This window comes from Pogona vitticeps, chromosome 4, assembly GCF_051106095.1.
Source record: "Pogona vitticeps strain Pit_001003342236 chromosome 4, PviZW2.1, whole genome shotgun sequence".
Taxonomy (NCBI): domain Eukaryota; kingdom Metazoa; phylum Chordata; class Lepidosauria; order Squamata; family Agamidae; genus Pogona; species Pogona vitticeps.
In genome coordinates this window covers 233,565,403-233,588,423 of record NC_135786.1, presented here as the reverse complement: position 1 = coordinate 233,588,423, position 23,021 = coordinate 233,565,403, and the positions used below count along the sequence as shown (strand labels likewise).

The 23,021-nt window shown below is 39.9% G+C and overlaps 2 protein-coding genes across 2 annotated transcripts; both read right to left on the bottom strand.

Annotated features, from left to right (window-relative positions):
• Positions 1-909: 909 nt before the first annotated feature.
• On the bottom strand, positions 910-9,740 carry LOC110071214 (mas-related G-protein coupled receptor member H-like). Its single transcript, XM_078391669.1, has one exon. The coding sequence runs from the start codon at positions 2,288-2,290 to the stop codon at positions 1,244-1,246; it is 1,047 nt and encodes a 348-aa protein (XP_078247795.1). The 5' UTR covers positions 2,291-9,740; the 3' UTR covers positions 910-1,243.
• LOC110071215 (mas-related G-protein coupled receptor member H-like) lies at positions 6,745-7,647 on the bottom strand. The gene has a single exon (XM_020778932.3). It carries the CDS (start codon positions 7,645-7,647, stop codon positions 6,745-6,747), a length of 903 nt encoding a protein of 300 aa, XP_020634591.3.
• Positions 9,741-23,021: the final 13,281 nt, after the last annotated feature.

The following is a 23,021-nucleotide window of genomic DNA, read 5'->3' as shown; positions in this document are numbered from 1 at the left end:
AATTACTGATTGTAAATTGTCAGAAAAAATGTTAATGAACATTTCTATTGTTCTTACTGGGATGGCAAAATATTGCTCCCATTAATTATGAGACTGGCAAGTTATTACTGTGGCAGATAGTTGCTTCTGTTTTGAATAACTGGGACTTTGCACCTGTAGGATAAGTGAGATGCTGTCAGTGTAAATTACAGGAGTAAGGTAGCAGTCCAGCAATAAAGGCACTGATTAATGAACCAAGATGTGCTCCACCCCTCACCAATTAGCTCCTATTAGGCATAGGAAGTTACAAAAGCTTACATTAACTCCAATAGGACTCTGACCAATCACTTTACTCCAGTTGGATGTATGCCTGTTGTATACAAAATGGCACAAAGTTTTTTCTGCCATTTTGCCATCCTGCAAAATGGCAGGAAAAACTAGTGTTCCACGTCTAGTGACTATAATTGTGGCTGTGTGTACATATCCTCAATTCTATCAAGATTATTCAAGTGTCATTATCAGAAACAATATGCAAAAATAAAATACAATAAAATTCTCGCCTTTCCAAACTGAGGAGTATATGACAGCTTTTTAAGTTTGTTTGCTTAACATGCAGGAAAGGAATGAACATGTATGATGCAATACCTTTTTTTCCTCAAAGCCACTTGCAGTGCTTCTGTTAACAGCCTTTTCAAAGGCATATACCATTTTTTTCTGTATATAAGACACTACTTTTTCCTAAAACCATTACACTAAAAATTGAGGGCATCTTTTACACAGAAGTAAGCTGACAACAAAATGGCCTGTACCTTGCCTCTGTAAACAGGCTTCCTTAAATCACAAGGCTTAGCTTCCTCCAATCATGAGCCTTTTAGAACTGACATCAGCTGATGCTGTACAAACCAGTTGGAGCACACCCTGTTGGAGGTGGAGCCTGCAGGCTAAGATTCAACAGGGACTCCTAATGTCCAAGCATTATGAGCCCAGAGCCCAAAGCTAAGTTTTCTTAGAAGAGTGGGGGGGGTGTCTTATAAATATGGAAGAATATGGTAAATATCATGTCTATACTGCTCTAATTACAGAATAAGTAACAAATATCTTTTAGTTTTTGGATATAGAAGGCAGAGTAGACTATGTCTAAATGGGCGGCATATAAGATCAATAAATAATAAATAAATTTACCAATATAATTGACCAAAAAGTATAAAGGTGTCAGGATCATTAGAACGTTAACACCGAATATCATAATCTTCTCTTAGTGGGATCATAGATGTGTTTCGATGGCACATTCAACTGCTTCCTCACAGGATTCCTCTTCCTGGAAAAGCTTCTCTAACATTTTCTTTATTCTCCCCCTAGATTGAGCCTTCTTACATCTTCCTACCAGGAAATAGATGACAGGATTAATAGCACTATTAAGAGATGCACCGATGGGACCATAGTAATCAAGGTAGGATGAAACAGGAATGTGACCTATGAAGAACAGTTCAGTGACATTCATTGGAAAAGCAAAGAAGAGGAAGAAGAGAAGGGCCAACAAGATGGCTCTTAAAAGCTTCCGCCGTTTATGGTGTGGTGAAATGAAGCAGACTTTAATTAACATGGCTATAGTGGAGATAGCCATGGCTGGCATGAAAATCACAGCATTCAGGAACAGCTGATGGTTCACTACGTGAAAATAGGTATTGGACAGTTCAAAAGTAACATTGAAACCAGAAATTAGGAAGGTGAGGATCCATATTGCGACACACAAAATGGTGGACAAATATGGCGGCCGGTGACACTTATGCCAAAATGGGAAAAAGATACAAATACACCTGTCAATGCTGATGATGGCCAGTAGAAATTGGCTTGTACTGAAGGTGAAAAGGAAGAGGAAGAAGAACAATATTTTTAGATTAAAAGGGCAGTCAATACGATAGAGCCCAGATAAAAAACAACATATGCTATATATAGCTAAAATCATAACCACGCCAAAGTCAGCAATAGAAAGGTTCAGGATATAAGTGGTGAAATGGTTTCTCTTGGAACAACAACCAAGAATCCAGATGATGGTTCCATTCCCCATCATTCCAAAAGGACTAACAAGAAGAATGAAGATGGATACCACAGTCCATTTTAAATGTTCTTTCTCTGGAAGACTGTTGTTTGGGAACCGGATGTCAATGTCTGTCACATTGGATTCCATCACAGGGTCCGTTGTGGGTACCAATGAAAGGGTGATGTTGGTCATCGTATTCATTCCCTGCTCTTGCACTTCTTCTGCTAAGGATACTAGTGCTAGGGGAAAAAAAGACAGAGGAGGATTCATTTTTCTGTTGTAGTGCTGACTAAACAGAAGTGCGGTTAGGGTTTCCAGCCTGATCTGGATTTACTCATGGACTGCATCGACTTCAAATTTAATTCTAAATTACATGGAGGCCCTTAGACTTTGGGTCCAAAGCTGCACTAATAAATTTTGCTTAGAATAGCAGACTCAAAGAGATTTCTTGTCCGAAACTGCAACAGACCATCTCTACTACATGAATTCAGTAAGTCACAACATGAAGGTGTTCAGCCTATTATGATCTCCTCCTTTTGGAAGAACTCCCAAGGGTCTCATTCAGCCTTTGCAACCTATCCCACTAAGGTCTTGTCTGACTGAAATGATAGGGATTAAATTTCTCTCTGTGCTGGAAAAGAAATTCCTTCCTCCTCTTTATATACAACCATACCTGAGAACAGGGAGAGACGAGTAATCCCCCAGTAAGCTGATGGGAAGAGGAAAGTGGTCAAGGTGTGTCACAGTATTCTGTGCTGGAAAGCAGAGTATAGGAAGATTTGATCGTATGTCCTTGCATTCTTCACATCCTGAAAGCAATACTGAGTTGAAAGCAATACTGAGTGGACATGGCAAGGTGCATTTTTGGTCTGGGGGACCTAATGTTTGTTATACTTTCTCCTAGAAATTTAAGATCAATAATGGAGACAGAAAATGAAACTTGTCTTTTGTGTGTGTGTGTGTGTGTGTGTGTGTGTGTGTGTGTGTGTGTGTGTGTGTGTCTTTCTTTTGTTGCCAAGTTGTCCTTAACCCTAAGAGAGAAGTTATCTACTATGCCGAAAATTTATCTACTATGCAGATATGTAAGTGCTACTATGAGAACATCAATAAAATTTAAAATTGTATCTTGCAAATATTTTTAAAAGTCTCTTCGACATTCACTGAATCACTAAGAGCCATCAACTCTTTTCCTGCTTATGATTGCCAAAATTAAATATTTTATTGAGTGTTTCAAACAACTGGCTCAGGTGTCGATGGTGTAGCAAATCAAAACCAAAGGAGTGGTGGTGGTGGGGGATCTCACACTCCTTACAGACAAAATATGCAGAACATTCAATTCTTTAAAATGTCCTCTGGTTTATGAATATGAGATATTGTGATTCTGTACTCATGGTTTGAAAAGCCCGGAAATGGTCCTACACTGTGGCATAATATTGTCCATGCATTGCCAGCAGGAAAAAAAGATGCCAAGATTGACCTAGCAGAATGGTTGTTGTAGGTTTCAACTCAAAAAGTCTGGCTCCCAGCACTGAAAAATACAGCCTGCAAAAAGGTCAAGGAATTCTAACTCGCCACAAGGAACATTGATCACTGCACACAAAAGACTAGCTAACGACACCCATCAATCATAGTGACAGATCGTCTCTCCCCCTTATCACACCAATATACCCATAACAAAAAACACTCTGATCACCATAATCACCCATTCTCTTGAAAATGACAGAAAGCTGATCCCATAGCTATGAATACTCAACTATTTCACGCACTACACCAGAGCACAGACAGAGTTCTAACTCCAGTCCTCTGAAGATCCCAGCCACAAAACATTGGCAAAACATTAGGAAGAACAACCTCCATAACATGGCCAAACAGCCTGAAAAACCTACAAAAATCATTGGATCCCAGCCGTGAAATGATTCCAGACAACATCAGCTTGTCTAACAAAACATAAAACAAAATCCAAAAATAGTTCCAAATGGATTCCAAAAATTCTTAAAAGTATGAGAAGAACTGTAGGAATAAATGCTGAAATAGAAATCCAACCCAAAATTGCAAGAGCTTATATCCTTAAAAGACAGAATCAAAAAGCAGAATGTGCATCTCTAAGACACATGATTAAAAAGCATTATAGGTTTGAACAATCTTTACCCTTTGTGTTTATCCTTTAGCTGGATAAACACAAAATGTATTCTAAATGTTCACCCAAATAAGCCAATTTGAATATCTGGAGTAAAATTCATTCTCCTTGTCTGTTCTGCCTCATTGTTGCTGCTAGTACATAATATGAGATACTGCTTGGTGTGTGTGCTATTGACACCTGGTGCATATGGCCTTTTTCTTTTGTGGAATATGACATATATGTGTCTCTTTCCTCCTTGCATTTTTTCCCAGATGTTTACATTTTCCTTTAACAGTAGGCAGCTGAATTTTACCAGTGTATTAAATTACTGATCTGTATAAATAGAAACATTTTAATGTTGCTTTTACTGAAATATCAAAGTACGGCTCACATTAATTCCAGGACCGGCAAATTGTGGCTATGGGACATAATCACTTTTGTTTTGACTAACTGGGACTTTGCACCTGTAGGGTAAACTAAATACTGCCAGTGTAAATTACAGAAGGAGTTGGTTATGGGTCCAGCAATTTGGTACATCAGCAATTGCCACCTACTGACCATGTTCATACATTGCAACATTTCATGCATTAGGAGTCCCCCCCAATGCTTTGCATTTCTTTGTCAGTTGTTTATCTCTACTCTCAAGTGCTAGGTATGAAAGAGATTCATTTGCAAGGCAATGACATTTTACATGAATCTAGCTTTCCCTCTGATGGCTCCGGCTCAAGATAATTTTTTACAGTGGCTTTTATTCCACAGCTGTCCAAACTACATTTTTAAGGAACAATGCAGATGTTCAGGGTTGTATTTTCTACATGCTCGTAATTATTTTAATACTCTATACATACAAAACAGAAGTTTTCTGTAAACAGCCAAAATATTCCTTCCCCCCACAAATAATTTTAATGTGCACTTTGTGAAAAATGAAGCATTTGGCATTAAAAAGAATGGCACCTGCAAAGGCATGTCAGAATTACAAAGGAATTAATGGTTTATTTGCACCCTTATTAGCAGTCCTTTCTGCTAGCTCTTCTCCCAAGAAGTTTTCAACTTCCTTTCTGTCTTTTCCTATCACCTCCTTTTGCTCCCTCACAATTTGCATATAGGGCATAGACTTGACTAATCAGAAGGATGATGCACCAAAAAAAATGAAGGCCAAAAAGGAACGATTAAGCCGCAGTGGTCCTTAACCTTGGGCCTCCAGATATTCTTGGACTTCAACTCCCAGAAATCCTGGCCAGCAGAGGTGGTGAAGGCTTCTGGGAATTGGGGACCACTGGATTAAGGGGTTATTTTCAAGCTGCATGAAAGTGCTGGATGATGTATTGTGGAGGTACCTACATCTACAAAGCACAAATTTATTTTTAATTTTTTAAGGCATTCTTCTTACACCTGAGAACTTTTATGGAAACTCAAACATGCATAAAGAAATTTTTCCCAGGGCTGATGGCATACAAGTAAATAGACTGATAGAAAATTTAATTCAGACTTCAGAACATTACATTCACAGGAAGAACAGTCCTTTAAATTACTAAAACCCAAATCATATAGAATCTGAAAGATCAAAAGCAGACATTTTAGTTGAGCCTCAAAATACCTCAGCAACAAATAAAGCTAATACAGCCTTGGTATAATATGAGCTCAGTCTACTCTAAGATGATGTGTGGCAGCGTACTCAGAATCAGCTGAAACAAAAAAAAAATCTTTACAGTAAGCTTCCATGACTTCAGGACCACTGAAGCTTCTAGGGCAGTGGTCCCCAACCTCAGGCCTCCAGATGTTCTTGGACTACAACTCCCAGAAGCCTTCACCACCACCTCTGCTGGCCAGGATTTCTGGGAGCTGAAGTCCAAGAACATCTGGAGGCCCAAGGTTGGGGACCACTGATCTAGAGGATCTACATGGTCATTCTAGCAATGAGTCCATGGCAGGTTTGTAAACAAATCCTTTGTTAAGCTTAGAGCTGACACCAAAACCTAAACATTTAAAATAAATTCCTGCCTGCCACTACTCTTGCCTAGTGTTCCATGCTGGGAAATTCAAGAATTATAATTGTGACCTTTTCTCTCTGTGTGTATGTACGTTTCATTCACTCCTACATGATTGTTGAAGTGACACTGATTAAATGCTGGAATAACATTTTCCCTCTAAGTCATTTGCAGTACTTTGGTCTTTTCAAAGAGATGATAAGAAATCATGTCTGCATTTTCCTCTTGCTATAATGTAACAAGGATCTGTCTCCCTCTCTCTTGGATTACTGCTATATTTGAGCAAAAAGTGTAAAGGCATTCTGGGTCATTAAAAGAAGAAGAAAAAAGTGTTATTTATATACTGTTCATAGCATTTACAGCACTCTCTAGGTGGTTTACAAGTTAATCATGCAGGCTACACATTGCCCCACCCCAGTGACCTGGGTACTCAATTAAATCACCTCAGAAGGATGGAAGGCTGAGCCAGCCTAGAAACAGCTACCTGGGAATGAACCCAGGTTGTGATCAGAGTTTTGGCTGCTGTACTGCAGTTTAACCACCGTGCCATGAGGCTTAGAACTACACTTCCAAAGATCATAATCTCAAGAACATTTTTTAAAGTTTTCTTAGTGGAATCATAGACTTGTTTCAAGTGGGGATTCAATTTTGACCCTACAGGATTCCTCCTCCTGGAAAAGCTTCTCCAGTATTTTCTTTATTCTCCACCTAGACTGAGCCTTCTTATCCCTTCCTACCAGGAAATAGATGAGAGGATTAATAGCGCTATTAAGAGATGCACCAATGAGAGCATAGTAACGAAGATAGAATGAAGCAGGGTTGTCATAGCTGACGAAAAACTGAAAAGCATTAATTGGAAAAGCGAAGAAGATGAAGAAGAGAAGGGCCAACAAGATGGCTGATAAAAGCTTCCCCCGCTTATGATGCGGTGAAATGAAGCAGACTTTAATTAACATGGCTATAGTGGAGATAAACATGGCTGGCATGAAAACGAGAGCATTCAGAAGAAACTGATAATATGTTAAGTCAAGATATGTATGAGTGAATGTGATGGCACTAACAACAACAGAAATTAGGAAGGTGAGGATCCATATTGCAACACACACAGTAGTGGACAAACGTGGTGGCCGGTGACACTTGTGCCAAAGGGGGAAGAAGAGACAAACACACCTGTCAATGCTGATGGCTGCCAGTAGAAATAGACTCATACTGAATGTGAAAAGGAAGACAGGGAATAATAATATTCCTAGATCCAACGGGCAGTTACTATAATGGTGCCCAGGTAAAAGCCAACATACAGTAATAGTAGCTAAAGTGCTAAGCACAACGAAGTCAGCAGTAGAAAGGTTCAGGACATAGGTGGTGAAAGGATTCCTCTTGATACAACAACCAAGAATCCAAATGACGGTTCCATTCCCCACCATTCCAAAGAGACTAACAGGAAGAAGGATGATGCCTATCCAGACATTGATTCTGTCATATGGGAATGTGGTACTATTGTGTGTTGCATTAGATTCCATTGCGGGATCCACTGAGAGTCTCAATGAGAAGGTGTTTCTTCTGGGAAAGACACTTCAGCCTGAAGGGAAAAGAAATGCAAGAGGGTTCACTTTCCTGCTGTGCAGCTAGCTAGCAATGCAGGAGCAGTTTTCTGGCTGATCTTCCTTAGGTCATGTGCCAGATCAAAATGACTTTCACCTCAAAGTCAGCTTCTACTTTATAAAATTTTAGATTATAGTATAGATTAGTATGCATTTCACACAGGCTTATTTGACCAGTTTCCAAGTCAGTCTACCAAGTATTTGAATCACCAGTTCTACCATTGAGAAGAAGACTTCTATATATCCTTTCACCCATGAGCTACAGGAATTTGATGTCCTTGTGCTCCATTTTCATCTCAATCATTCCTTATTAATTTCAAACACTGATACTTAGTGGCAAGAATTTCAGCAAAGCAAGAGAAGAAGGTGTACCTTATCACATACCCCTCTTGGATGAAAAGCTTATACGTACTTGCCTTGGAGTGAAGCACACTGAGGCTTTCTGCTTTGTAGACACAGCTATGGTGACATAACTTGAATTCACACTGCAGAGCCCATCAGTCTCCTTAAAGTAACAGGACAGAAACGTCAGGGTCAAGTAAGACCATTTTCATTAAATGTCTACTCTAAAAAAATTCAACCTAAGATGGAGAAAAGGCATCAATTTTTCTCTAGATTATCAGCTATTTCAATTCAATTTTACTGGGATTTTTAAAATTTAGGACTATGTAAAAGCTGGAATAGTAGAAAGGAAATGGGGAAGAATGGTGAGTTCTTAATAAATATTGTCAGAAAATATTGTAAAAAGGTCTAGAATGGAGAGTTCTTAATAAATGGGATTGATTTGATACCTGATGATGTGGACAAGATGCTTGCATGCTCCAAGGCCACCCCCTCTCAGTCATACCCCTGGGATCTGAAGCAGCCTTTGCAATTAATCTCACCCAACATCTTACTTGTTCTTCATGTCAGCAATTTAATCATTTAACTTCTCAGTGAAGAAGAAGAAGAAAAACACCCCTCCCTTTCACATACCTGAGAATAGCAAGAGATAAGACATCTGAGAATATCTGAGATCAAGGAGACATGAGCAATTCTCTAATAAGATGATGAGAAGATGAAAGTGTCCAAGGTGTGTTGGAGTATTCTTTGCTGAAAAGCAAGTGAAGTAAAGACTTATGCTCTTCACGTCCTGAGGAAAAAACTGTGTTGCTCTCAGAACTGACTGCAAGATGCACCAGAGATCATGTCCACAAATCCTCTGTGATGAATGAGTTGTTAGCTTGTGCTTTTACGGGCCATCAAGATAATCATCTCTGAAGCTAAAAGGAGGAGATCCTGATTCTGTAAGACTCTACACACTCTTGAGAAGAACTGGATGAGAATTTCAGCTATGAGCTTCATAGTTAAATAGATTATTGCTGAAAAGAAGATCCATAGAACATTATGCAAACTATAGGAAATATTGTACAGAGTGTAAGGAAGGTGATATGGAAATCAAGTAGACCTGGAAGGTTGACATTCTGGTCTGGGGAAACTGAAGGTTTCTGTAGTCGCTTTTTTGTACTTTTCTCTGGAACTTCAGTGCCAACAGGGGAGGTAGCAAATCAGGATTTATCTTGGGGATTGTTACCTTTGCTTTGGGCAAGGAATGTGATGGGAATTGTCAATACTGAGAAAGGGGGGTTGAGACCTCACAGCTAGAATCCCACGGCCCCAATTGTCTTTAAAGCCAAAAGGCAAAAGTTCCTTTCAGCAGATACTATATTCAGTATGTTTAAAAAGTCTTATTGTGAGAACATCAATTGAATTAGAATTATAGTTCTCACACATACACATAAATCCATCCGAATCAACTAAACTCCCACTGGCTTTAGAGGGTCAGTTCTAACTATGTCCGGATCTTAAGCTATCACCATACCTACTTATCTACTTATTGCAATGATAAGTAACGGCTTCTTGGTTTAGCTGCCAAGATCATTTGACCATTCTATGTAAACTTCATGTGAAAATGTAGACATTACCCTTATCTAGCATTTGAGATGTCTCTAGGTCTTATCTAGGCAACCCATGTGCTTTGAATGTTATTTGCCACTGTAGATATTCCGCTAGCTAAATGTAGGCATGGCGGGGGGGGGGGGGACTTCATGAGGGAAGGAACTTGGCCAGATTATGTATGGTATTTTAAAAAGGTCATTAGGAGATTCAAAAATGTGTTATCCAGCTGAAAAACTGGAGAAAAGGTTGGATTGCATAAATGAGAGAAAGGTATGGGCTTGGTGCATGTCAGTTAACAAACAATAGATAGAGAAGTTGAACATGTAGATGAAAAAATGGAGAAGCTATGCTCAGTGGAGTGGTGGAGGAAAACGTTCTTTCTAGCCTACAGATCAGAGCAGAGGAATGCTCTTTCCAGAAAAGAATGAGTGTATAGGATTTTGCTTTCTTTACTTGTTACCTTGGTGCCACAGAACCTCAGGGAGCTAGAACAGGCTCTTTCCTTTCTGTGAAAACTATCAATCTTAAATCATAACCTCATGTTCAGTCCCAAGAAGAGCCAAGGAAAACTTTGATAAATCTAGTCAGACTCTATAAGGATGTGACAAATCAGGTGAGAAATGGAGATGATTGTGTCAGAACAGAGAGAATACAGTATCATGTAGGCTTTGGACCTTATTTGAAATTTGCAATTCTTTGCCATTCTTCGACAGACTTGTTGGGGACAGGGATATAAATCCTTGTTTGTTCAATCTTGAAAAATGAGGATGAGAAATGTGTGCATTCTTCTCACAAGGAAGAAAATTGCAGGCAAGGCTGAAAACTGTGCTTACTGTCGAGAAAATTATGTTTTGTTCAGACAACCCAAGTTTTCTTTCTTCAACGAATTTCTGTTTTCATAAATTATACAATTTCTGCAAAATGAAGCAATTTTCATAGAAAAGAATGACTGCTGGTAAGACAGGTAAGAATTTTGAAGCACTGGATGGTTTGCTTGCACCTTCTTAACATTCCCCTGTCTTTCCTCTGATTCCTCTGTGTGTGTTTTTGTGTGTGTGTTGTTGTGCTAAAAGGTAAAGGTAAAGGTAAAGGTTCCCCTTGACAATTTTTGTCCAGTCGTGTTCGACTCTAGGGGGCAGTGCTCATCCCCGTTTCCAAGCCATAGAGCCAGCGTTTGTCTGAAGACAATTTTCCGTGGTCACATGGCCAGTGCGACTTAGACACGGAACGCTGTTACCTTCCCACCGAAGTGGTCCCTATTTATCTACTTGCATTTGCATGCTTTCGAACCGCTAGGTTGGCGGGAGCTGGGACAAGCGACAGGCGCTCACTCCGTCGTGTGGATTCGATCTTACAACTGGTTGGTCTTCTGACCCTGCAGCACAGGCTTCTGCGGTTTAGCCCGCAGCGCCACCACGTCCCTTATGCTAAAAGGTAATGGATGCTAATGCTGCAGGTATATTTTGAACAAATTACAAGGGAGATTGTAAGGGAGAAAGAAGCTTGTCTTATTGTCAGCTAGAGGGGAGTTATCTGGGTTGGGCTTTCCAATTTGCCATAGAATTGTCAGCTGGAATCAGCCTAAACTGATGAGGAATTTAGTGAGTCTTTTCTATGACAAGTATGTTTCATAGGTCCTCAGCTCCTGCTCTTCCTCCTCCTTCTTCCTTTCTGTTTCACTCAATGAAATACACACTTTTCAAAAATAGATGCATTTCCTGATACTTTCAGTTTCTCAGAATCCCAGGAAGAAAGAATTTAAACATTTTTTCATATCCCTAGTAGGTTTCACTTCTTCCTTTCGACATAAAACTAACATTTTTTGTAGAGCTTTCAAGCTTTGTTCTGCCTTTTCTTCTACCCTGTTTTTGTTCCCGCACAGTTTGCATATATTACATGAACCTGGCTAATAGAAACGAAGCATCGAAAATGGATAGGAAAAACAAGCAAATAATAATAGACCTAATTTCAAGTGGCTTGAAAGTTCTGGTGACACCATGGATACCTACATTTATCATGAACAAGTCAACCTTGGAAAATGTAATGAAGACACTGGAACCTTTAGGTTTGAAGAAAAGACAAATAATTTAAAAAAAGATAAATCATCAAACACCAAAGTACCACAACATCCAGAATTTGAAATATCAAAAGCAGCATTTTTATTTGAGCCTGGAAATGCATATGCAACCATTAAAGCTCGCATGTAACTGCTGTAATGTGAACCCACATTTTAGCCCTACAAAGATTCTAAGCAGCATAATCCAAATCAGGTAAAACTTAAAAAATGTCTCCATAGCCACGAGTGCATGTTGTCACAATCAGCCGAGCTTGCAGGTCAACACCATAGCCAAGAGCCTTGAATCAGAGTGTAAATGTGAATTCCACTTCTTTTTATCGAATCAGTGCTGATACACAAATCTAAATTGCTATGGGGAACTCCTACCTTCCTGTACATTCATGGACACCAATGATGCAGGAGAAACCTGATGTTGTGAAACTGACCTTTTGGGTGTGTGAAAAAGTTAGTGTCAACTGTATGTTGACAAAGGATGAAAAAAGTACTGAAACACAACTAGTAATATAGTTAAATTGTTATGACATACTTAAATTGGTGAAGGAGCTTATTTGTTACACAATACAGTTTTGTTAAATGTAAAAGTGACGTACATCACTTCTATACATAATATACATTAAAAACAGAATGATAATGCAGTATGGGATTGGATGGAATAGTGAGCCAGTTTGTACTTGAGGAGTGCTAGAGTGATTCCACTAAATTAATGGGAACCTGCTAACTCAGTGCTTGAGAAGGTTCCTTTGACTTAATGGCCAGAATCCTCTTGGTGTTCCCATAAGGTTTGCCGAGGCTAATCACTATAACTTTATTGTACCTTACTTTTATTGAATTTATACCCCGCCCCTCTAGACAAAGTCTACTCGGGGCGGCTTACATGAGTAATAAAACAGGATAAAATAGCATACATTATAAAACCTAATAACAAGTGTCTATATACATATATACATTATCAAGATATAAATGATGAGAAGCTCTTCAAAGTCATATATAAAATTATTTCTGGAAATAAAATTAATTAATTAAATAAAATTATAACAAAATTATTTCTAAAATATTCCTAATTACGGAATATGTAACAAGGATCCCATCTGTTTTGGGTACAGAAGGATTTACTATATTTGAGCAAATAATGTGAAGGCACTTGCATCATTAGAACTGTAATTCCAAATATCATAATTGTAAGTTGACTTAGTGAGATCATAGACGTGTTTCAAGTGCGGAATCAACTTCTTCCATACAGGATTCTTCCTCCTGGAAAAGGTCTTCCAATATTTTCTTTATCTTCTTTCTAGATTGAATCTTCTTACATCTTCCTACCAGGTAATAGATGAAAGGATTAACAGCGCTGTTAAGAGTTGCACCAATGAAACCATAGTAAACAAAATAGGATAGCAAAGGAGCGTGATAGCTGAAGAATTGAGCAGCATTCAGTGGGAAAGCAAAGCAGAGGAAGAAGAGGAGGGACAACAAGATGGCAGTTAAAAGCTTCCCCCATTTATGGTGTGGCGACATGAAGCAGACTTTAATCCACATAGCTATAGTGGAGATAGAGATGGCTGGTATGCAAAGCACCATGTTCAGGAGAAACTGATGCTACCATAAACTGACATCCAGAACTGCGGGACCTAGGAGAATGCTGATCACAATAATTAGGAAGGCTAGGATCCATATTGTGACACACAAAACGGTGGACAGATACGGTGGTCGGTGACATTTATGCCAAAGTGGGAAGAAGAGACAAAGACATCTTTCAATGCTAATGACCGTCAGTAGAAATTGACTTGCACTGAATGTTAAAAGGAAGAATACAGATAATAAAACACTTGCAAGGACAGAATAGTATATATATTGAAAATAATGTAAAAGAAAGCATGTACTGTGGGAAACTGTAGTTGTGAGCAAAGCAAAGTCTGCAACAGAAAGATTCAAGATGTACTGTAGATGGTGAAAGGATTCCTCTTCACGTGACAACCAAGAATCCAGATGATGGTTGCATTTGCTGCCATTCCAACAGCACCAACAAGAAGAATGACGATCCACACTACAGTGTCTCTTAACTTGTAAAAATCATCATATTCTGGAATATAGCTACTGTTGCTTTGGGATCCGCTACCATTGTATGTTGCATTAGATTCCATTGCAGGATCCACTGAAGGCAGGAATGAAAAGGTGAAGTTGGCCACCAAGTTCACTTTCTCCTTTGGTGCTTTTTCTGGTAAGAAGAGAAGAATGATGTGCTTCTGGCAAACTAGCGATGCAGCTGCTGTTTTCAGCCTTTTCTGGATTAGCTCATGCACTGGGTCAACCTCAAATTTCACTTAAAACTTCCATGCTATCATTTTAGCATGTATTTTCTACAAGCTTATTTCATCCTGTATCCACATCAGTCTAGCACAGTTTGAAGTAGCCAGACATTCTTGTCGGGTGAAATGCTCTAGAAAAAGAGAAGGGGAAGAACATAAATTTGACTATATGGAGATAGTGGTCGTAAGACCAGATAGGCGGGATATAAATAAAATAAAATAAAATAAAATAAAATAAAAATCAATCAATCAATCAATCAATCAATCTAGATGTCTGCATGATGAATACCAAAATGGCAAAATAGAATGAAGGGCACAGATGTAAAGACCAAGAGAATTGACGTCGATTTCAGGTGGCACATAAGATTGCTATAAAAAATTAAAATATCCTTGCTGATTTGCTCTTTGTCTCTAACCCCAAGAGCTCAGCCCCAAACTCTCGGAAGGGGAAGCATCTCTCTACATATCCTGAGATTTGAGATTGGATTCATATTTTGTTTTGGTTAGTTTCCTTCTATTTTTTTCGCAGAGAACTTTCCTTTTCCCCCACAGATCTTCCTCATACTTTCAATGCCAAGGATGTTTTCGGGGGGGGGGGGGCGATCAAATGTAGAGAAACCTAAACCTGCTCTGTGTTTTGAGTCTTGCTCACTGCAGACTGAATTAGAAATGGTGAGTAAGTACACAATCTTGTTGATGATGCTGAAACATAATTGATACTATTTTAATTGAATTTTAATTGTTGTAAGCCGCCCAGAGACCTTAGGGTAGAGTGGGTGGCATATAAATAAATAAATAAATAAATAAATAAATAAATAAATAAATAAATAAATAAATAAATAAAGCAGTGAACAAGTCCTCCAGTTCACTTTTGCGGCCCCTTTGAAGTTTCAGAAAGGTTTCCAATTCAGCCTGGAGCAATTTGGATCTGAATTGATATTAAAGCCTACACTCTTTATATTTTGGGACTGTTGTACATGAAGTATGGAGATGTGATATACCCCGAAGAAGGGATGAAATAGCCCAATAGTTGGTCGCCAGCTTTAGGGGCCTCCATATGACACATGTCTACATATGGTTTTTAAAAGAGAAGGATGGAGTAATCTGTGCCCCATATAATTCAGTTTGGGCACGAGAACCTCATCGAGTTTTGGAATTCTTTCATTTCAACCTGAAATCCAATCTGATCATTTTGTCTTGATCCGGACTTGGTGCAAATCGATCTAAATCAGGATAATCTGATAAGTAGTTGAGGCTCCAGATGAATCTACTGTGCAGTCCTGGTGGCTGTTGCTTTTCAAGCAGAATTATCATCTTCTCAAAGACATGGCAGATACACAGAAAATAATTGAGTCCATGCTGGTCGCTTTTGCAGCTATTATCACTATCAGACTGATTTATTTAAAAATAAATGTATTTAACCAGTGAGGATGGGTTCATTTTAAAATAAATTTCCCATAATGACAAATGTCTGAATTGACAGAAAGTCAGTGGAGCAGGGAGAAGAGCCTCTTTGGCCGTTGTGACTCTTGGAATCGTGAGATTCAAGGTTTTAAGGGTGAGGAAGGAACCCCATTAGCTCCCATCCACCCTGCTCTGAAGTCTAAATCAGGTTTCCTGAATCAGCAAGGAGAAGCAATGTCAGGGCAATTAACTTCAGTGCAGAATAACGGTGTGGGACTTCTTCATGTCTCATTTATGGTGTCTTTTACTTGTCTCATTAATTTCAATCTCCCTGCAGCAAAATGGAAGACATGGGGATGACTTGTTACCACCCTCCCTCCTTCTCTCCCTTGGGATTAAAGTCTACACACACTTGTCTGGAAGAAAACTTACTGAAGCTTCCTTCTTGCCAGACCTAGCTAGGACAGGGTATGGGTGACAGACTGCAAGGTCATGTAGAAAGTGAACTTTAAAACAACTACGGTCAAGGTTATGTAATTATAAATGAAACAATGATCCATTTCTAACCACCTTATTGCCATCTCCTTTCCCATCTCCTGATCTCCTGGACTGTTCTGCTCCCTTATTCAAGTCTCCAGCAAGCTACACTTCCTGCATAAAAACATCCCTCTCGCTAACGCTCACTGAGTCAAGTCACAGATACATACATTCTGTTAAGTCACAGATGCGTACATTCTGTTATGTTCTCCCTTGTTTGATAGGGCTTCCAAGAGTCTCATGGAGAAAACATTGCAAACTGTCTCATCCAATGTCTTATCTTCATGTCAGTGACTGACTCTCTTAACTTCTCATTGAAATAAAAAGCACATCTTCCCTTGTACATACCTGAAGGTGCTTGAGAATCCCTGAGAAGAGGAAAGCATGAGCAACCCTCTGATAAGATGATGGGATGACAAAGGCAGGAAAGGTGTATCTGAATCTTCTGTGATGGAAAGCAAGTGAAATACAGATTTCTGCACTCCACGTCCTGAGGGCCAAAATGATGTTGCTCCCCAAACTGACTGCAATACGAGCAAGGCATCCTGTCCACGCTTCCTCTTTGACAAATTTGTTGTTGGCTTGTTCTTTTGCTGGCCATCAAGATAATCATATCAGAAGCATAAAGGCAGAGTTTTTAACTGCCCTCTTGAGAAGAACAGACTGGCAGTTATATTACTAGCTTCATCGTTAGATTAGTGATAAAAATAAAAATGGAAATCTATAGAGGATGCTGCAAAGTGTAGAAAACATGGCAGGGAAGTGAAGGAGCTTGGCAAGTGGCTCTTCTCCTCTGCAAGACAATTCTTTTGCCCCATTCACCAGAACTTTAAGGGAGCAAACAGGGGTTTGCTTGGGCGGGGGGGGGGGGACGGATCTTGCTTTTGGCAGATCGTGTGACAGTGGCCTCAATATTAGTATTTAAGGTTGAATTAAAGGACCCCGGTTGTCCTTACTGGCTAGAGAGAGAAAAGAGAACAGTTCTGCAGAGGTTTGTTAAAAAGGAAAATTTTGATACCATTAAAATAGTGTTAAAGGAGAAAAGTGTGAATATCATTTTAGGAGGTTTGTTCAATGATAAGCAAGTAGAGAAGAAAAACCAACAAAGGTGTCATTTATTTGTTTGTTTGTTTGTTTGTTTGTTTGTTTGTTTGTTTGTTTGTTTGTTTGTTTGTTTATTTACTTACTTACTTACTTACTTACTTATTTACAAAAAATTTAGCCACACCATTACCAGTGGTCTTTGAGCTGCGTTTGTTTTATAGATCGCTAGCCTCATAATTAACTATACTTAAGCTTTAAACTGAGTAGACAAATGCATATATTCTGTAGTACTGTTTAGGGTTTTTTTTCAAGCCTGGTGGTGGGGAAATGTACCCACCCCTCACCACCACTACCACCAACCACTGTCCCATACCCACATTGCCTTCCTACTTGGTCCTACCCCCTTTCTCTCCTTCTCCACAATAGTTCCCGGCTGCAAATGGGCAATGCAACCCTGATCTGGCACCATGGGGTGCCAGATTGGGACAACATGGTTCTGGATTGGTTCTGAACTCCACAGCCTGCCTGCTGCCCTTTTCCCACAGCCCACAGCACCTCCCTACCTGGTCCTATTGCTTGCTCCTGCTCCTTCATCATGGCTGTAGAGGGGTGATCCACCACCACCTAACATGGATACAGTGCTGTGCAGCCCCACAACGTACAGGGAACATTGGTCCCAGCTGCCCTCCCTGACCAACGGGGACCCTGACACATGCATAGAGGTAGCAGGCCTGACTCACAGAAGCCAGCCCATGGTCTCTGCCCCTGCCTATGGCTGCCATCTAATAGGCAGGCATATGCAGAGAGAAAGGAAGCCAGGCCATTGGCTCTAAAGATGGCAGCAGTGAAGGAGGAAGACTAGGAGCCAGCAGGAGGACCAGCTAGGGAGGCAACGGGGATAGGTAGAAGAGAGTAGTGGTGGGCAAACAAACCAGAAAATTTATTAAATGGCAAAAAAGTTCACTGGTTCAGTTCATATTGGTTCATTGGTTTTGATGAGCCCAAACCATTAAACCAATTATAATTTTTCCAAACGTCCTGGTTCATTTTTTACATTTGTTCCCATCTCGATTCTATATCTTCCTAATTATAACATTTATAGCACATGACAGTTATTTTCTGGACAAAGCACCTTAACTGGTACAATATAGCAAACAAGGTAAGCACATTTATTTATTTATTTATTTATTTATTTATTTATTTATTTATTTATTTATTTATTTATTTATACCCCGCCTATCTGGTCATATTGACAACTCTAGGCAGCTTACAACACACAAAGGGAAAAAATATACAAGGAATTTGTACATAATTTAAAAATTCAATAAGATGGAGATAGAAAAACATAATAATGAAGGAAAGGGAGATGGTCAGGGAATTAACTAAGGGGGAAGGCCTGCCTGAACATCCATGTTTTCAGTTGTTCCTTAAAAGTACCCAGCGAGGGAGCCGCGCGAATCTCCGGAGGTAGATTGTTCCAGAGGTGAGGAGCCACCGCCGAGAAGGCCCGGTATCTTGTTTTTTCCTTCCAGGCCTCCGTCGGTGTCAGGCTCCTCAGCCTCACCTCCTGACTTGCGCGAGTGACACGGGTAGAACTGGGTGGGAGTAAGCGTTCCGCCAGGTATCGATCATTAGAACTTTCATTCCAAAAAACATAATCTTAAATTCGCTTAGAGTTGTGTTTCATAGTTGTGTTTCAAGGGGGGGAGATTCAATTTCTTCCCTACAGAGTTCTTCCTGGAAAAGCTTCTCAAACATTTTCTTTATTTTCCACCTAGATTGAGATTTTTTATCTCTTCCTACCAGGAAATAGATGAAAGGATTAACAGCACTGTTAAGAGATGCACCAATGGGAGCAAAGTCCTGGAAATAGGGGAAATCAGGGATGTCATAGATGATGAATAATTGAGCAGAATTCAATGGAAAACCAAAGAAGAGGAAGAAGAGAAGGGCCAACAAAATGGCCTTTAAAAACCTCCCTCGTTTATGGTGCGGTGACATGAAGCAGACTTTAACTAACATGGCTATTGTGGAGATAGAGATGGTTGGCAGGCAAAGGACAGCATTCAGGAGAAATTGATAGTACCATAACTCAGCATACCCAATAGAGGAAAACAGGGCAAAATGAACAGCAGAAATTAGGAGGGTAAAGATCCATACTGCAGCACACACAGCGGTGGACAAATGTATTGGCCGGCGGCATTTATGCCAAAGGGGGAAGAAGAGACAAACACACCTGTCAAGGCTGATGGCTGCCAGTAGAAATTGACTTGTGCTGAAAGTGGAAAGGGAGAAGGTGCTTAATAAATCTTCTAGAGTATCAGGGAAGTCCATATAGCCTAACTTGTCTAAAAACTGACATGTATTTTCCATAACTATTGCTGTGAGCAAAGCAAAGTCTGAAACGGAAAGATTCAAGACGTATGTGGTGAAAGAATTCCCCTTCATACAACAACCAAGAATCCAGATGACTATTCCATTCCCCACCATTCCGAAAAGAGAAACAATTGTCATAATGATAGGTACTACAATCGATCCTAAATTGTCATCATCATCATCATAATAATAGTCCTCTGGAATATAGCTACTGTTGCTTGGGACTCCGGTACCATTCTCTGTTGCATTATATCCCGTTGAAGGATCCACTGAAGGCAGGAATGGGAAGGTGATGTCTGCCGCCATGTTCAGATTCTCCTTTGGTGCTTCTTCTTGTTCCACATCTGCCTGTTGAAATGAAACAAAGGAGGGCTACATTTTTCTCCTGTGTTGCTAGCTATTGCATTTAACCAATGGAGGAGGATGCACACTTTAGCTGATTAATTTTTTATGAAATTTCCAGGCTTCATGCTCTGGAGAGGACACTCCACGATTCAGAGCATGTTACCATAGTCTCTGGAGACTGAAGGGTGCCTATGCCCATAAATGTCATAATTGACAAAAAGCCTTGGGGCAAGGAGAAGAATCTTTGGTCCTGGTGACTCTTAGAATCATGAAACTCACACTTCTGTGACTGAGCAGGGGACCCCATTAGGATCCATCCACCCTGCACTTTATTCTAGATCAGGCTTCAGTGGAAAGAAACACTGTCAGGACATGGTGTGTATTCCCTGTGTGTTCCTGGGGTGCACCACTTTATTTCTGAGTATAGTCACCACATCTCACACAAAGCAAGAGTGAGACAAAAAGTATTCCAAGCATCTTGAAACATCCTTTCCCCCCCCTGTGATGGGACTTCTTCATGTTTCATTACCATCATTAATTTCTCATTCATGGTGTCTTTTTCTCCTTTCATTGTCTAGTTTCACAAAGCCTGCGCCCAGCAAAGAAACATTTAGCAAAATGAAAGATTAAGAGGTGCTTTGTTATCTTGCTCTCCTGGGATTAAAATCTATACATGCTTGCATGGAGTCAGCGTTATTGAAGCTACTCTTTTCCTAGACATGGCAAAGATGGCATATTGGGATTTATACCATGGAGTCCAACAGTCTACTTAATGTAAAGAGACAGAATGTAGGGGTTAAGCATGGACTACACTTTCTTTAGCCATCTACAATACAAAACTGAGGAATATAACATGGAGTAGAAGGACTGTTTTTCTCTAGAATATTAGCTGATTTGTCTCTGTTATTATTGGAGTTGTTAAAAACTGACTGAGATCTTCTGATTTCCACAACCTTTACAATGTATTTATTTATTTATTTATTCAAAATATTTTTATTCTGCCTTTCTCTGTAAAAAGAACCCAAGGTAGCTTACAACCCAATCAACTCTTTCATAGGGATATTAAAACTGAGTATATCCCCAAATGATGATAGTCTACAAGATTATCTAGAAATGAACTAAATCTAAGGCCTTATAAAAGAAATGCTGATCCATTTCTAATCACCTCATTGCCATCTCCTATTCTCTCCCCCACCCTAAACTCTGCTGCTCCCTGTTTTCTGGGAAGAGTTTGATCTTCCACCATTTTATTGAATGAACTCATTCCTTTCTCTCTTGTGCAGAATTCATCCTCATGATCTTTACAACTGTCCATTGTAAGACACATTCTCACTTCACCAAGAATCATTTCGACTGAGAAGGTATTACTGGGCATCCAAGCTTTTTATCATATGAATGAAAAACACAATGGAGCATGACTTGAATAAGAGACTTCTTACTCAAGTCCCCAGTATTCTCACCCATCATAAATAAATACATCCATCTGGCTAATGTTGACTGGATCAAATCATAGATGTGTTCAGCCTGTTATTTTATTCCACGTTTATTAGAGTTCCCAAGCATTATGTCCAGCTTTTGCAAACAATCCCATCTAAGGTCCCCTTTGCTCATCAGATCATTTGATTGAATCACTTAAATTTTCAACAAGTTAAAACAATGCCTCCTCCCTTTAACATACCTGAGGATAGCTGAGGAACCCTTAGAAGTGGAAGACATGAGCAAATCTCCAGGAAGATGATGGGTTGGCAAAGAAAAAGCAATATTTCTGTGCTGGAAAGAAGGTAAAGATTTCTGTTCTTCACACCCTGAAGGCAAAAATTCGGTTCCTTCTAAAACTGACTGCAAGAGGCAGCAGAAATCTTGTGCACCCTTCCTCTTTGACAAATGAGATGTTAGCTTGTTCTTTTACTGGGCATCAAGATAATCATATCTCAAGCTAAGGGAGGAGATTCTGAGTGTGTTACTCTTGAAAAGAGCAGGAAGGTTCTCCCCTCTCTCCCCCGGGCTATTGAGATGCCAGTATTTCAAATGATGACCTTGGCTTTAACTTGGGATTCAAACTTCAAATTACTATGACCTAAATCATCTAGACTTGGAAAGATGAAAAGCATTGGGACCAAGATAAAGGGCCATGTATCCCTCAATGAGCCTACAAGAGTACTAAGATCATCAGGAGAATCCGTTCTTTTAGTCCCACCACCTACAGTGGGGTCTTGACTTGAGAACTGAATCCATATTGGAAGGCGGTTCTCAAGTCAAAAAGTCTGTAGGTCAAGTCTCCAAAGTCTGTAGGTCAAATCCCGTAACAGGCCGTTTTTGTTCCATTTTGGTTTTTTTCTGGTCTGTAAGTCAATTCTCAGTCTGCAAGTCAAACCTAAATTTTGCGGCCAGAGAAGTCTGTAACTCAAAAAGTCTGTAAGTCAAGCCGTCTGTAAGTCAGGGGTCCACTGTACACAGGTGCAATATGGGAAAGGGCCTTCTCTGATGCTGCTCCATGGGAGGTCAGCCTGGCCCCATCTTTGTTGTCCCTCCAGAAGCAGATGAAGACCTTTCTCTTCAGGCAGGCTTTCCCTTAAATCAGTGGTCCCCAAACTTCGGCCTCCAGATGCTCTTGGACTTCAACTCCCAGAAATCCTGGCCAGCAGATGTGGTGAAGGCTTCTGGGAGTTGTAGTCCAAGAACATCTGGAGGCCCAAGGTTGGGAACCACTGCTTTAAATGGCTTGACCAAGGTTTTTTTTTTTTTAAAAAAAGAGAGCCTTTTATTTTGTGTTCTACTTGGGGGTTTTAATATTGTTCATACCAAGTTTCAATAAACTGAATGCTTTTTTAATATAGTGATAATGTATTATTTGGCTTTTAATTTTGTTTCTTTTCACAAGCTCTTGAGGGTGGTCCCCTGGACATTTCACAAGCTCTTGCGGGTCCCATGGACTGCAAGGAGGACAAACCTATCAATTCTAAAGGAAATCAACCCTGAGTGCTCACTGGAAGGACAGATCCTGAAGCTGAGGCTCCAGTACTTTGGCCATCTGATGAGAACAGAAGACTCCCTGGAAAAGACCTTGATGTTAGGAAAGTGTGAAGGCAGGAGGAGAAGGGGACGACAGAGGATGAGAAGGTTGGATAGGGTCATCGAAGTGACCAACATGATTTTGACCGAAGTTTGGGAGGCAGTGGAAGACAGGAGGGCCTGGCGTGCTCTGGTCCATGGGGTCATAAAGAGTCAGACATGACTAAAGGACTAAACAAGAACAACAACCATCATAA